Source organism: Stenella coeruleoalba (genome assembly GCF_951394435.1).
Source record: "Stenella coeruleoalba genome assembly, chromosome: 3".
In the NCBI taxonomy this organism is placed as follows: Eukaryota; Metazoa; Chordata; class Mammalia; order Artiodactyla; family Delphinidae; genus Stenella; species Stenella coeruleoalba.
The window spans coordinates 72,207,197-72,222,624 of NC_137148.1; the positions used below are offsets into that span (position 1 = coordinate 72,207,197).

The window sequence follows — 15,428 nt, forward strand, 5'->3', positions numbered from 1 at the left end:
CTGGCAGTTGTAACAGATTGCATGGCACGTAATACCTTACAAATGGAAAAGAGGAATTACTCATCTGGACCATAGGTGATTTTCTATCATTTTACCTAATTCATCTGAACATTACATATTTAGGCAGTGTAGTTACTTTAAAGAAGCTATTTACTTTACCTTAACAAAATTTTGGTGAGACCAAAGAACTAAAGGCTTTTTTTCCCCCTTTTTTCTTTTTTTTCCCCATATATTGTTTAGCTCACACAATTCAGTTTTGTTTCAAACTTAATAAGTGAAAGGGATTAACAGAAAACAGAATGTTATGAACAAAATTAAATAAAAGCCTACTTTTTATTAAAACAAAAGTAAAAATGATAATAAAATTTTAAAAAACCTCCCTTCTGCTTGGAAACAAGAGAAAACCCAGCTCTTCTAAGTAATCCTTGTTTTACCGAGGAACTAATATCTGCAGTAACAAAATTTTTACAATATCATAACAGCAAAAACTTAGCTTATCAAAACCTATGAGATGCAGCCACAGCTATTCCTGTAGCAAAACCATAGCTGTAGAGGCTAAGGAGTAATGAAAACTAAAATAATTTTTAATTTATGAATCTTAAAAAAAATACTATAATAAACCAGTCAGGAGAGAAATTGATAAAGATTAAAGAAAAAATAGGTGAATTCAAAAACAGAAAATTTGTGGACTTGGTAGATAAATGCAAGGTCAAATTAGCCAGATAAAGTCAGTAGACTTATTACTTCATTTTACAGATGAGGAAAGTAGACTCACAAGGGTAAGTGACTGCCTGAAGTGGCTCAAGAGTTTTATTAACAGAAGCAGGAATGAGCTTATGCACATATAACTTCAAAGAAATTGAGGAGCAAAATCTGAAATTGTTAATTAACCAACCATTTGGCTACATATCTCCATAATGACCCTATATTTTATTCTATTAGACTTCCATATGTATCCCTGAAAGATACCTATCTTCCAAGGATACATATGGAAGTATCTGCATCTTTCAATTAGATTCCATAGACAAGTTATTACAGATTTACAATACTATATCTAGAAAATGTTTTGATGCTTGATTTAGTTTTTTTTTTTTTTTGCGGTACGCGGAACTCTCACTGTTGTGGCCTCTCCCATTGCGGAGCACAGGCTCCGGACGCGCAGGCTCAGCGGCCATGGCTCATGGGCCCAGCCGCTCTGCGGCACGTGGGATCCTCCCGGACCAGGGCACAAACCCGCGTCCCCTGCATCGGCAGGCGGACTCTCAACCACTGCGCCACCAGGGAAGCCCTGATGCTTGATATAGTTTTTAATAAGTGGATGGATGGATGAAAGGAAGTTGAACTTGTTTGATTTAAAGGAAAGCAATAAGAAGCTTAAAAAATAAAAGGGTAGTTGGCTGCACATAGTGACATCCTTCCAAAGAGTATAGTATGGAAAGGGGCAGAGGCAGGGGCTAGTAACTATGCAGTGGAGAATCTGACAAATAGTACCTCAGTCAGGCGATCAAGGGTGGCAGCAGCAGTGATGTCATTTTGATAGAATGTACCTTGGACACCATGTGATGAGAGTGTCACTATGTCTGAAGTCTTCCCCATAACCCCAGTCTAATCATGAGAAAGTCATCAGAGGAATTTCAGTTGAAGAACATTCTACAAAATACCTGGCCAGTACTTTTCAAAACTGCCAAGGTCGTCAAAAATAAGAAAAGTCTGAGAAACTGTCACAGCCAAGAGGAGCCTAAGAAAACATGACCACTAAATGTAACATGGTACCCTGGATGAGATCCTGGAACAGAAAAAAGACATTCGGTAAAAATTAAAGAAAATCAGAATAAAGTGTTGACTTTAATTAGTTAAAATACGTGTTTTGTTTTTCTATTTCATTATGAAAATGATTAATATTTATTTAGAAACCATGATATAAAGTCATGGTGATGACCCAGCAGAAGCCAGGTGGTTAAAGGCGTGTAGTGTTTAAGCCTGAAGATATCACTGGGCTCTGGCATAAAGCGGCTGTGGCAGGGGTTTTGACCTCAAGACACCGTCAGGGCCTCTTGGTCTGTCTTCTGTTTTTCTACCCTTTTTTTTTTTCCTCAGGAGGAACCTCACTTTACTACAGATAGAATACAAACCAATTCTTCTAACTCTGAAAAGTACTCTCTTTCTGGGTTGATAGGTTGGACCAGGAGGGTGGGCATTTCCCACGTTCCCAGACCTCCCTTCTACCTATGCTTCCCATGCCAGGTACAGTGTTGTAGAGGTAAGTTGATACTGTGGTTCAAGTTTTGCAGGTCATCCAGGAACATCAGGAACCCCATTATTTTGTTCTTCAAATACTGTGTTGCAGTTCATTCCCCTTCTGACCTTGAAGTTAGAACCCATGATGGGTTTTCATTGTGCTTTTTGAACTTTCCTAGGTTCTCAACGTTTGCATTTACCACAGACATCCTCCTTTCATTCTGTTGTTGCTGCTGTGAGGGTGAGTGGGTGGGAGGATGGGCTTTGCACGGGCAGTCTAGGATACCCAATCTATTTCCTTTGGTCTCTTGACCATATGGACGTTGAAGGCCTAGAGCCTGGGATCTGGCACTTGGTGGCATGCTGGGATGATTTCCTTCCCCTGAACCTTACAACTACCCTAGTGCTGTAGCTGTTCTTTTTTCCTCCCTTTAACAGTTGAGGGAACTTGAGGCCCAGAGAAGGGAATTGATTTGTCCAAAGTCACCCAGCTGGGAAGATGGTTGAGACTAGAGTAGAGCCCATGTCTGACTCCAGAGCCAGTACTTACCTCCTGCTTTAGAGGCATCTAGGGGCTCATAACCCCCAGAGGCCTTGGCAGTGTCCAGCTACAGGCTTCATAGCATCTATAGCAGGATCTTCAGGTATAACAGGAATGCTTTCCCGTTGTCTTATAAAATCAAATTCCTGAAACTGCAGGGAGGCAGTCTGCAAAGTGTGTGAGTGTGTGTATCCATATGTATGTGTGGGCACACACTTGTGCTTGTTTTTCTACCTTTGATTGGCATAAATAGTCTGAGGAGACATTGGCAGGGTACTGGAGAGCAAATTGTCTGTCTAAATAACAGCTGCTGGACAGATCCAGCCAATTGATGTCATGTAAAAATGTGGACTCAGATTTGCCAGTTCTGTAATTTTTCAAAATAGTCTAGAAATCCATTTTTTAAAATGCAAAATCTTCACATTTGATCTTGGCAAAAATTCTTGCAGTATTATTTTGTAAACACAGTTTAGACTAAAAAACACACATCTCTAGGCTTCTTTGGGTTGAAACCTCTGGGTTTATATCATGAACCTCTCTCCCTTACCTGCCATGAGTGCAAATAATTCATTTAGAAAATACAAGCACCTACCTGCTCAGTAAAAACAGTTGATATTCATTAACTAGGTACAGAATAGAAAGAAACTCACACAAAGTGACTAAGAGAACCTTTCCCCACCTTTTTTCTTTAGGTTAATACTGAATCTAAGAGGAAAGATGAGAACTATTAGAGCTCTCATAGTGAGATCTTAATTTCAAGAAAATTACTCTTGTGACTTTTGTCTTTGAGTTCTATGAAGAATTAAAAATCGTATTTGTAGAGAGTTATGGGTGGCAAAAATCTATCTTTAAATTCTCATAACCTCTTTTCATAATTTGAGAAATGGTTTATAGATTGTTTTGGAAGATGGAGGGGTGCCATCTAATGGTGGTTCAAGAAACCTTCCTTTAGACACAGGATCCTTGTATTTCAAAGGAGCAAAAAGGCAAGTATGTCTTACTGCTCCTTGACAGCTGCCTTTCACACACTCAGATTTGGCGGCTGCGTGAACATATCTTGACTTAATTTATTGCTTCTGAGTTTGTCTCAAAGGGTTTAGTATAGTGAATCTTTCATTTTGCGTTTTGCCAAAGTGGCGTTGAGAGAGCACAGTTGAAATCCATAATCTTCTAGAGCTCCACATATGTGCTCTAGAACTGAAGCATCTCTACACTGTTCATCCTTTTTCCTTGATGGGCATTTGTAATCCAGATATGAGCAGCTTGAATGGTTTTTGTGATATGCTTATTTGGTGACTTATGAAAATGAGAGTACATGATCTCGTGGAAAATGAAGAAATTTTACATAGAAGATAGATTCCAGAGTAAATACCAAAGCAACTTGGAGGTAACAGAGACTATAAAGAGAATAGAAAATTTTAAAAAATAAGTACTTTCTGAAAGGTAAAAGAACGTTTAATGGGATAAAGGAAGAAGAACAGGATACCACTAAACTCTTAGAAATTGAAAACAGAGGGGCATAAATTAAAAAAAATTAGTAGAAGAATTGAAATTTAATGATGAATTAAATTCTCTGAAAGGGCAGAAATCAAAGGATTGGAAATTAGAATTAAAGATTAGAAAATCAGAGGGTTAGTCAGAGAATACCAATATCAAATAATAGGAGTTTTAGGATGAAAGAACAGTGAAAATGGAAGGAGGATAAATCATTGTGAAATAATATAAGAAAAATTTCCAGGTCTGAAGGATGTGTGTCAGATTGAAAGGAACTGACTGAGTGCTTAGCCAAATGGACAAAAATAAACCCATTCCAAGAAAAATCCTCTGCAATTTCATAACACTTTTGGACAAAGAGGAGAACATTCCAGAGAGGGGATGACACAAATATGCAAACACATATAATACTTCAGAATCAGAATGATTTTGGATTTCTTAACAGCAACACTGTTCCATTGAAAACAATGGAACAAGTCTTTCAAAATAATGAAAGGAAACTGTTTTTACCTAAAATTCTATACCCAGTGAAAGTATTAAGTGGAAGATTAATATTACGGTAATTTCTAATATGCAAGACCTAAAACATTTATCTCTACACACCCTTTCTTGGGAAGTTACTGGAGGATGTTCTCCATCAAAACAAGGGAATAAACCAAGTAAACCAAAAAAGAGGAAAACATGGAATCAGCAAACAGGACATCAAACACAGGGAAGAATCAAAGGGAATCCCAGGATGATGTTAAAGGGGATCTCAAGATGACTCTTGTGTTTCAGGTGTAGAGATCATGCTTAATGTAGGTCTTAATTAACGTAGGTTTTATAATGTGTGATCTAGGAAGGTGCAGGTTTCCAGATTTGTGTCTACCATTCCCTAGAGGGTGAATTGATAGGTATAGTAAAAGTCAGCAGAAACCATCATTTTATTGATGAGATCTACAATATTGACGGGGATGTAGTTGAGACGATAAATATGCTTCCATTATGAATGTCTACATCGAAGCCTAGTATTTACCTCTCTGTTAACCACTGTCTTGAAAAAATGTGTTGATTCCTGTAGTCTGTATGTAGAAGAAAACAGAATTCATTGCAGGCATTTTCTCCTATAGACGTACATTTTTTTTTTTACGTGGACCATTTTTTTTTTAAAGTCTTTATTGAATTTGTTACAATATATCTTCTGTTTTTATGTTTTTGGTGTTTTGGCCACGAGGAGGCATATGGGATCTTAGCTCCCCAACCAGGGACTGAACCTGCATCCCCTGCATTGGAAGGTGAGGTCTTAACCGCTGGACCGCCAGGGAAGTCCCTAGACATACATTTTAATACGTGTATAATAGATTCTCTCATGAGAGACAGACGACATTGATAACTGTAATGGACTGTGGGTAGAAGAGGCATTTGGCAGGTGGGGGCTGGTGTGAGGGAGACTGACTTTTTATTGTTTAATTTTTGTTCCTTTTTAATATTGTACCACCTCTACGTATGTTAAAGATGAATAAAAATATATTCCTTAAAATTGCGAAGTAAGTAAAAAATAAAGGTAAGAAACATCATTTATAGTCTGAATAACTATGAGACTATTCCCTTTATCATTTTTTTTTTAAGATTTATTTATTTATTTGGCTGCGTTGGGTCTTCTTTGCTGTGCGTGGGCTTTCTCTAGTTGCGGCCAGCAGGGGCTACTCTTCATTGCGGTGTGCGGGTTTCTCATTGTGGTGGCTTCTCTTGTGGCGGAGTACGGGCTCTAGGCGTGTGGGCTAGTTATGGCATGCAGGCTCAGTAGTTGTGGCTCACGGGCTCTAGAGCACACGCTCAGTAGTTGTGGCGCACGGGCTTAGTTGCTCCGCGGCATGTGGGTCTTCCCGGACCAGGGCTTGAATCCCTTTCCCCAGCATTGGCGGGCAGATTCTTAACCACTGCGCCACCAGGGAAGTCCCTCCCTTTATCATTTAAAAGTATTTAGCATTTCCTCAATTTGTAACATTAGATTATTTTGCTTTTGAAAGTTGCACATTTAAATTCTATTTTGGTATGGAAGAAGGAAATGGCTAATTTTTTGTAGTACTCGCCAAATACCAGTAACACAGATTAAGAATTCTTAGAGGCTGAATAATTGATGATATGAATGATGAAACTTCTCTTGTTCCACAGGAGTAATTCTATAGTTTTAGAATGCTCTTTAGTAAATGTAATAGAATTCAAGTAATTCTAAACTTGAAAACCTTGCTCCATTAGGATCATATTTTCAGTATGAATTACCTGGTGGTCACACCGTGGGAAGATGCTTGCTATGGCATTGACAAGGCAACAGCTGAAGCTGAAAGGTCAATGTATCTCTTCAATTCATCACTAGTAATGTTTGTCTTTTCACCTTCTCCTGTCATTCACAGAGGTTGTACAGTTTTTATTGTGAAACTTAAAAAGACCAAGTTAACTTTCACATTGATGAAGGGTTATGTATGAAAGTTGATCACTTCAAAATCATCAAAATCAGTTGAATTCTCCTGTTTTTCTTTACACTGTCGTCTATTGGGTTCTGATTCTCATTTATATATTTTATTCTATTTTGTTTATACAGACTTATCGAAACTTAAAGTAGAAGACTATTCCCATTTATTCAAAATATAGTATACTTGCTACCTTTCCTGAGGTACCTATTAATAAGAGGCAAGGTGGGAGGAAGGTAATATCCTAGATAAACAGAATTTAGAATTCAGTGATTATTATAACTTATTGTGGGGGCAGGTATTTTTTTATAAATGAAATTTAGTATGTTTCTGTGCTAAGTAATACAAGTGAGGAATGAAATTAGCAAATACCAGTAGATTTTTAGAAGGGAAGAAGAGCTAGGCATCAAGGGAAAAAAGCAAGAGAAAGGAATTAATGCCTGGCTAATTTGAAGAAGCATGATATTGGGGTTCCTTAGGACAATCAGAAGGGCATTAACTTTTTCAGAATGCTGAATCAGTGTGGTATACTCCTGTCCTGCTTTGTTCTATTGTGAAAGCATTTTTGGTTTGTCTGTGTGTCCTAAATTTCCTCACTAGTAATTGTCCATTTCAAGGTGGAGGAGATAATATTGTAGATGGTGGTAATAATTGCATGAGAACAGGAAAGATAGCTGGTGTGGTGTCCTTTCACAAATGTTTAGAAAAGACCGTGGCTGTTGAGTGTGAGAGGGGAAGAGGAGGGATCTTCCACTTGGTGTATCCTGACATGAGTTCACAATATTACAGGTTTGAATTTAATGGATAAATGTTGATGCTGGAAGTGACCGAATATCCAAACCAAGCTGACTATAGCAGAAAATGTAATTTATTGCCTCAGCAACTGAAAAGGCAAGGGTAAAACTGGATTCAGGAACCTGAGCTCGATTATCAAGACTTGGCTCTTCTCCACCTCTTAGATCTGTCTTTGGCTGTGTTGGCTTCATTTTCAGACTTCAGAGAAAACTGGCCCCAATCAACATGATCCTGAGTCCAGCAGTAGAGGGAATCTGCATCTTTATGCTTAAGCAAAAGTCTCAGAATTGTCTTTAAAAATTTTTTTTTAAATTTTATATTGGACTATAGTTGATTTACGAGGTTGTGTTAGTTTCAGGTGTACAGCAAAGTGATTCAGTTTATACATATACATATATCTATTCTTTTTCAAGTTCTTTTCCCATTTAGGTTATTACAAAATATTGAGCAGAGTTCCCTGTGCTATAAACTAGGTCCTTGTTGGTTATCTATGTTATATGTAGCAGTGTGTATATGTTAATCCCAAACTCCTAATTTATCCTGCCTCCCCCAGCCTTTCCCCTTTGGTAACCATAAGTTTGTTTTCTAAGTCTGTGAGTCTGTTTCTGTTTTGTAAATAAGTTCATTTGTATCATTGTTTGTGTTTTAGATTACACATATAAGCGATATCATATTATATTTGTCTTTCTCTGTCTGACTTACTTCACTTGTGTGATAATCTCCAGGCTCCATGTTGCTGCAAATGGCATTATTTCATCAGAATTGTGTCTTGTTGGCTTTGATGGCCGATCTAAATCCTTTGCCCACCCCTGTGAGTATCTTGGAACCAAGGGCCATCTCTTGTGGGTCTTTGTGTCCTCAGTGATTAGCACAGGTGTTATACAGTGTATAGTAGGCACTCAGTATACAGATGTTATACCAAACTGTAAGCTGCTCTTCTGAAAGCAACCAGTTTGCATTGTTAGAGCTGTTCTAATATATTCCTGATTTTAGTTTTGAAGTAATTTTTGTAGAATTAGGTGACTAGTTGGTTAGGCTGAATATGCAAGAACCTGAGACTTTGTGTCTGCATGCTATCAGGACTCTATGCAAACTTCATAGTGTAATCCAGGAAATAAGAAAGTAACCTAAATCTCATATTGTTTTAACACAATAAGAGATTTATTAAGAGATAAGAGATCTACTGGCAGGAACAATTTTCATTTTTTTTTTTTGAATCATGCTGATCAGGAGTGGGAGGTGTGAGGGTAACATGGGTGATAGCTGGAAATGAGAGGATTTGAATATTGGAATATCATGCCATTGCAGAGCAGAGGAATGATTCAGTGAAGCTAAAATTATTCTTTCACAATTGTGACAGAATATGAATTAAGCACATAATGATATTTAAACATATGTGGTTTGAAATTCATTTCATAGAGACGTTTAAAATAGGTGGTCTTGTGGGTCATGTAAAACATTCATTAAATCTAATAAGAGAAAAGTGACCTGAAATAGACGTAAGATTTATGTGTTGTGTCAGTTACTAATGCCTAGTTTTCTGAGTTTAATAAAGGGAATTCCAAAGACTAGATTTTTAGTATGATAGAGGAAAATGTACCTAGTTACCCTAAAAAAGAAACTATTCAGCATTTGTGTAATTATGCCTGTCTTCTAATGGGAACTTCACTTTCAAAGCTTTTTCTTCATCTTCTAACTTCTATTGAATGCCAACTTTGCCTCAACAACTTTTCTTACAAGTTGAAAAGATGAAAGCAGAGGAGATTCAATTATCAATGATGTCACAGAATTTGAGGCATTTCCAGTGATGCTTGTTTGTTCATTTTGCATAATCTCAAAACTCACTGATGTGAGTCAATTTAAAATGAGTTTACTGACTTAAACACAAGATCTAATTGCCTGGGAGACTGCAGGAATGCACCATTTGAGCTCATTGGTCCTGACATTAAAAGACGTTAAATATTTAAAGTAGTCAAGAGAACCGTAGTTTTAGTTAAATAAATTTCATGTTTATCAGAATAATAAGGTGCAGACCTTTAGGAGATGCATTAAGTATGCAGTTTTATGGTAGTTTTGGTTATTGTGCATGAGTTTAAAATAATAGAAAGCTTGGAAACATGTAGCATAAATTACCTACCATGTTATTAAAGACAGAGATGTGTGATTTGTAGGAATAATGTGTAAGAGGCAGTCTAGTGTGGTTATGGGTAGAGTGTCTGGAGGTAGACTCCTGGGTTCAAATCCTGCGTAGCCACTTACTTAGCTAAGTAACACTGCCTGTGTTAACTAATCTGTCTGTGACTTAGTTCCCTGAGCTATAGAATAGGGTTAATGATATCAGCACCTTCTTCACAGATGTGTTGTGAAGATTAATTGTGTTATTGTGTATAAAGTACATAGAACAACACTATATAAGCATCTGCTGTTATGATTTCGTTCTATAGGTCATGACATCTTTTCTTCAGGATATATGGAATCATAAAATGCTATATAGTAATATGTAGAAAAATATATGAGGACGTCTGCAGTAAGTTCAAGCGTATTGCATTGAAAAATTCAGTAATTAACTTAAAGCTACAAATGTGATCTATTTCATGTCTCCTCCAAGACACATCCCTCATAATTTCTCACACTCTTGGATAATGTATTTCAAAGGGTGTCTCAAGGATCAGTTGTATTAGAATCGATAGGGCTGTCCGTTAAATGCAGATTCCTGGGCCCCACCCTAAACTCACTGGATCAGAATTTCAGGGTTTGCAAATCAGCATTTTAACAAATGTTGGAGTTGATTGTTATGCATGACAGATTTTGAGAACTTATGTTCCCAGTCATACATGATTTGCCCTTCTCATGCTATAACTCAGTCTCACTTTTTCTTACTTAGAACTTCAGGTGTCATCTTATTTCTCTCAACTCATGGTTCTATTACATCTCATGTTCAAGGATTTGAGATTTTTCTTTCAAAATTGCAACAGACCAAAGTTGTCTTTTTCTTACACATCCAAGGCCTGGGTTGCTACCTCCTCACCCCTCCATTCTGTATTCTCTTTCTTGGCCCTAGTTTCTTTCTTTCCCACTATTTGTCATAAGTGAGATGTAAAATCATCCTGGCTTTAGAATTCCACAAAAGATCTGCAATTGTCTCTGGTTTAGCCCAGAGCTCCCAGTTTCCCACCTTACCTAGGCTTTCCTGTTTTCCTTCTCTTTCATCTTTTTTCTTTCCTTCTCTCTCAGTACACACTCTTGGCTTAGAAGTCGAGGAAGAGTTTGCAGTTGGTGAGGGTGAACTATTTTATTTCTTCTCCCAGGTCCCTTAGCCCCATGGCAGCTTTCTAAGAGAGAAGGCACAGGTGTAAAAAATGCCTCAGTGCTCCAGAATCTCTGTCCCTGTTGGTCTACGTCTGTTTCCTGGACTCTATCTGAACTCTGCATCCCTGTCTATGGATTTTGCAGCCATAAACATGTGAGACATCATTAGGCAATCCCAGACTGCACTGTTTGAATATACTCGACTGAGAAAATTGCATTTTAACCCTAAAATATATCAAGGGCTGGTTTATGTGGTAGTTCCTAAATAGAAAGCTATGTTTCGCCATGTGGAAATGCCAGATACATGAGAATTTTATTACTTCTTGACCAAGGTAAAGATTAATAGGAAGCATTTTGGCTCATAGAGTACATAATGCAACTCTTCTTTAAAACGCATGAACTTGTTATGTTCGTGTGACTGATCACATAATCCTTTGGAATCTTAATGATCCGTGAGATAAATTGTTCACATTTTTAGAGGTACATCTACATTACAAAATAGCAGCTCTTTCGAGAGGCCACTGCACTGTTAGGCTTTTGAAAACTTGAATTACACAGTGTTAAAAGTAGGAACAATATTGATGACTCATAAACACACACATTGTACTAAGAAAACTATAAGAGTTATGGAAAAGAAAAACACTTTGCCAAATTTCCTTAGTTTTAAAGCAACGTGGACATTTTCTAAGAAGTGATATTAGTATTTTAGCCAGGAAAATGGGAGAAATTTAAGTCCTGGAAATTTGTGTGTTCTTTGAAAGGATTAGCATTTCCTTGCAATAACTAAAAAATTAAAAAACATTCTCAAGACAAAACTATGGGAAAAGTAGATATAAACAAGATATAAACTTTTAGCTTCAGCTGCTTTATGTAACAGTTCCAAAAGTTTGCTCATATTTGTATAATCATCAAATAAATAATGTCCCATTAAGATTATCAATCCATTTGGTAATTTTTAGTTTTGACTTGTATTTTACGGTTTGATTTGGGAGAAGATGGGCTTTAACTCAACTTTCATGTTGTTGCTTAGGTTTTACTTAGAATAAATTGGAGGGACTTTTTTTTTAAGATTATTCTTTTTTAAATTAATTAATTTGTTTTTATTTTTGGCTGTGTTGGGTCTGTGTTGCTGCACGCGGGCTTTCTCTAGTTGCGGCGAGCGGGGCCACACTTTGTTGCGGTGTGCGGGCTTCTCATTGTCGTGGCTTCTCTTGTTGCAGAGTACGGGCTCTAGAGCGCAGGCTCAGTAGTTGTGGCACACGGGCTTAGTTGCTCCGTGGCATGTGGAATCTTCCCGGACCAAGGCTTGAACCCAGCTCCCCTGCGTTGGCAGGTGGATTCTTAACCACTGCGCCACCAGGGAAGCCCTGGAGGGACAAATTTTTTTAATAAACTAAATTTAATAGATAAGTTTAAGGCAAGTTATAACTATTATGTTAATATGTAAATTAAAGAACAAAAAGTACTTATGGATAGTAAACAGTACCGAAGAGGGTTGTGATTTTTGACTTATTTCTGTGATCACACATCTGCATTGGGTGGCTTAATATTTGATGGATTTTTATGTCTTAGTTGCTTACTAACTCTTCACTCTTATCTGTAGGTAATGCAACGTAATGAAAATATATTGGATATATTTTGTGAACGAAATCTTTTTTTGTTTTTTCCCTGTAGGGATGCCCTCTGCATCTTTATTAGTAAATCTTCTTTCAGCTTTATTCATCCCTTTTGTGTTTGGAGAAACAGAAGTAAGGTTTGCCGGACAAACAGAATTTGTAGTTAATGAAACAAGTACAACAGTTATTCGTCTTGTCATTGAAAGGATAGGAGACCCAGCAAATGTCACTGCAATTGTATCGGTAAGAAATGACAATAGTTCTGTTTTTACAGAAGTAGATAGGAAATGTTTTAGTTTCAGTGATAAGAATTTTTTAACTCTTTGAGTAGTTCCATTATGATAAACAATTTGCAGATAAACGATTTATTCCTTTTATATCTGTTAGAGGTTTATAGAGTGCTCTAAGGTAGCATGTGCATTTGACAGTAAAGATACAGTATTTTAAAGATATAGGCTGATTATTTTAAAATGTTCATATGTTTATTTTAAAACAAATAAACCCCCAAGATATGAAGAAGTATTTCTAAGTAAAAGAACATTTTATTTTGAATAACTTGAATTCTCATTATCTCTGCTTGGATTTATTACTTAGTATCAGGTGGCTTAGAGAAAATATATGAAATATTTAAATGTAGAGAAATGGCAAATTAAAAAAACCCTTATGTCAGAGAGCTCCTTTTTTGGGAGAAATTAAGTATATTAAGTAGAAGTTAGATGGAATTTGTTAAACTATTGCTCTATCTTGCACACAGTTTAGTTAGTAGATAGATTATATGTACATATATTTGTGTTTAACCAGAAAATCATGTCATATGACCACTAAGGACATTGATATATTTGAGACCCAAACTACTTGGAATTTTTATTTTAAAAAATAAGTTTTTTTTTTTTTTTTTCCGGTACGCGGGCCTCTCGCTGTTGTGGCCTCTCCCGTTGCGGAGCACAGGCTCCGGATGCGCAGGCTCAGCAGCCATGGCTCATGGGCCCAGCCGCTCCGCGGCATGTGGCATCCTCCTGGACCGGGGCATGAACCCGTGTACCCTGCATCGGCAGGCGGACTTTCAACCAATGCGCCACCAGGGGAGCCCCTCAAAATAAGTTTTTAAACAATAGGTTAAATCGTCACATTGGGACACACTGTAAAAAGACACAAAGAAGAAAAACTATCTATGAAAGAAACACAGTATTATAATTTGGTGCATTGCTTTTAGTTTTTAATTTATGACATGTATATATATTTATTGAATTTATTTTTAGTTTGAGTATATATTATATTTAATAACTTTTTACATATAATTTTGATTGTATCGTAATAATTTTTTCAGGTTGCTCTGTCGTATTCACAACTTTTCTTGATGGTGGGGTCATCATTTCCCAGTCATTTCTCAGCAGTTTTTCATAGAGGTTGCTTCCAATTTTTGCTGTTGTAAATATTGCTCTGATGAAACTGTTTACGTACATATCAATTTTTGTATATTTTGGATTGTTAAATGATTTTTTGGGTTGGATTACTGTGGTTTTACTCTTTATTTGTATCAGTGTCTCTTGATATTTAATACTTTCTAAAGAGACTGTGCCACTTTTTGTGTCACTTTTTATATTAAGGTGTGAGAACAAGTTTTCCAACACCCTTAACAACTTACTTGGATTTTTCAAGTATTTAAAACTAACTTTATTTTGTAAATGAGAACTAGAAATTGACTACAATATCCCTATAGACATCCTTCATTTTTAGTTTATACTAAATGGTTTTTTTTTTTCTAGTAGCTAAGTTACTCATTTTGGGTTCTTTGGCAGAAGAAATCTCATTTGGATTTGCACAAGAAGTTGCTCCATTATAATTTCGTAATTATTGCTCCCTTGAGAATCTTAGCAATGCTGATGTTACAGAATGAGGTCTTAAAAAGTTTTGAGGAAAAATTTATAATGACTAATAACTTGGTATGCTAAAAGAATTGGGTCCTTATTGGTGTTGTGGGAGAATATAAATAAAACTTCAGGTTTAAAGTTTTGGAAAGAGTAGTTTCTTTAAAACTGATAGGGAAATAATTGATTTTCCTGATGTATTTTGGCTACTTACACCTCTTCTTTGGGAGAGTTTTAACTACAATTTGTCTTCCCTGTTAGGTTTGCTGTAATCCACTTCACATCAATCAAGAGGCAGAGAAAAAAATTTCACATCATTACTTTCCTTTATAATTATTACTTTTCTGTGAGGAATCTAATGATTCCTTTACCTTCTAGAGTGTAAACAAATGTTTTTATATAGAATCATTTCTTCTTATAATGCTTTTTTTAAGGTGATTTTTTTTGGTTGTTAGATATTCGTTTTGTTTTTCCACATCCTGTTTATAAACATCAGTGTCATTTGATGATTCATGTTTGTTTTGCCTGTTAATTGCTCTAATTAGCATCAATTTTGCTTGTCCTGACACTGTGTTATGTAAGAACCGTGTTTTGCATTTGATAGCTGTATGGAGATGACACCGGTGACTTTTTTGACACATATGCTGCAGCTTTTATACCTGTTGGAGAAACAAATAGGACAGTGTACATAGCAGTATGTGATGATGATTTACCGGAGCCGGATGAAACTTTTATTTTTCACCTAATTTTACAGGTAAGTCCTTTTTACCCCAGTAAGCTTAAACTCAAAAATCTTACAATGCTTAAAAATCATTTTCTCTAGAGATGAGCCAATTTAAGTGCCTGGCGGTGGTTTTCATAGAAGCCAGAACTGACAGTCTCTTTGGCAATTCCATGGTCTGGTTATTCCTCAGACAATCTTGTTTAGAAGATTCTACAGCTAGTTTTTGGATTAATTCAGCTTATTTAGGAATTGCCATGACAGATGCTCAGGAAAACCTTGTCTTCCCTTTGGCCCTTTTCTCTTTTATCCCTCTTCTGCTACCAGATGCACAAAGAATGACCGTGACTTCTGAGTTCAAAGGAGAAGGGTACAAAAAGCAGGCTTGGCAGTGGG

General features: G+C 36.6%; 1 protein-coding gene across 13 annotated transcripts in view; it reads left to right on the top strand.

Annotated features, from left to right (window-relative positions):
- ADGRV1 (adhesion G protein-coupled receptor V1) overlaps positions 1–15,428 on the top strand; it is a 565,462-nt gene that overhangs the window by 27,743 nt on the left and 522,291 nt on the right. For all 13 annotated transcript variants that reach the window (XR_013827796.1, XR_013827797.1, XM_079918356.1 and 10 more), the window contains exons 2-3: positions 12,502–12,686; positions 14,916–15,065. Coding sequence is in view for 11 of the 13 variants with exons in the window: in XM_079918356.1 (XP_079774482.1) it covers positions 12,502–12,686; positions 14,916–15,065 (335 nt within the window). In the remaining 2 variants the exon portion in view is untranslated. The remainder of the gene's footprint in view (positions 1–12,501; positions 12,687–14,915; positions 15,066–15,428) is intronic.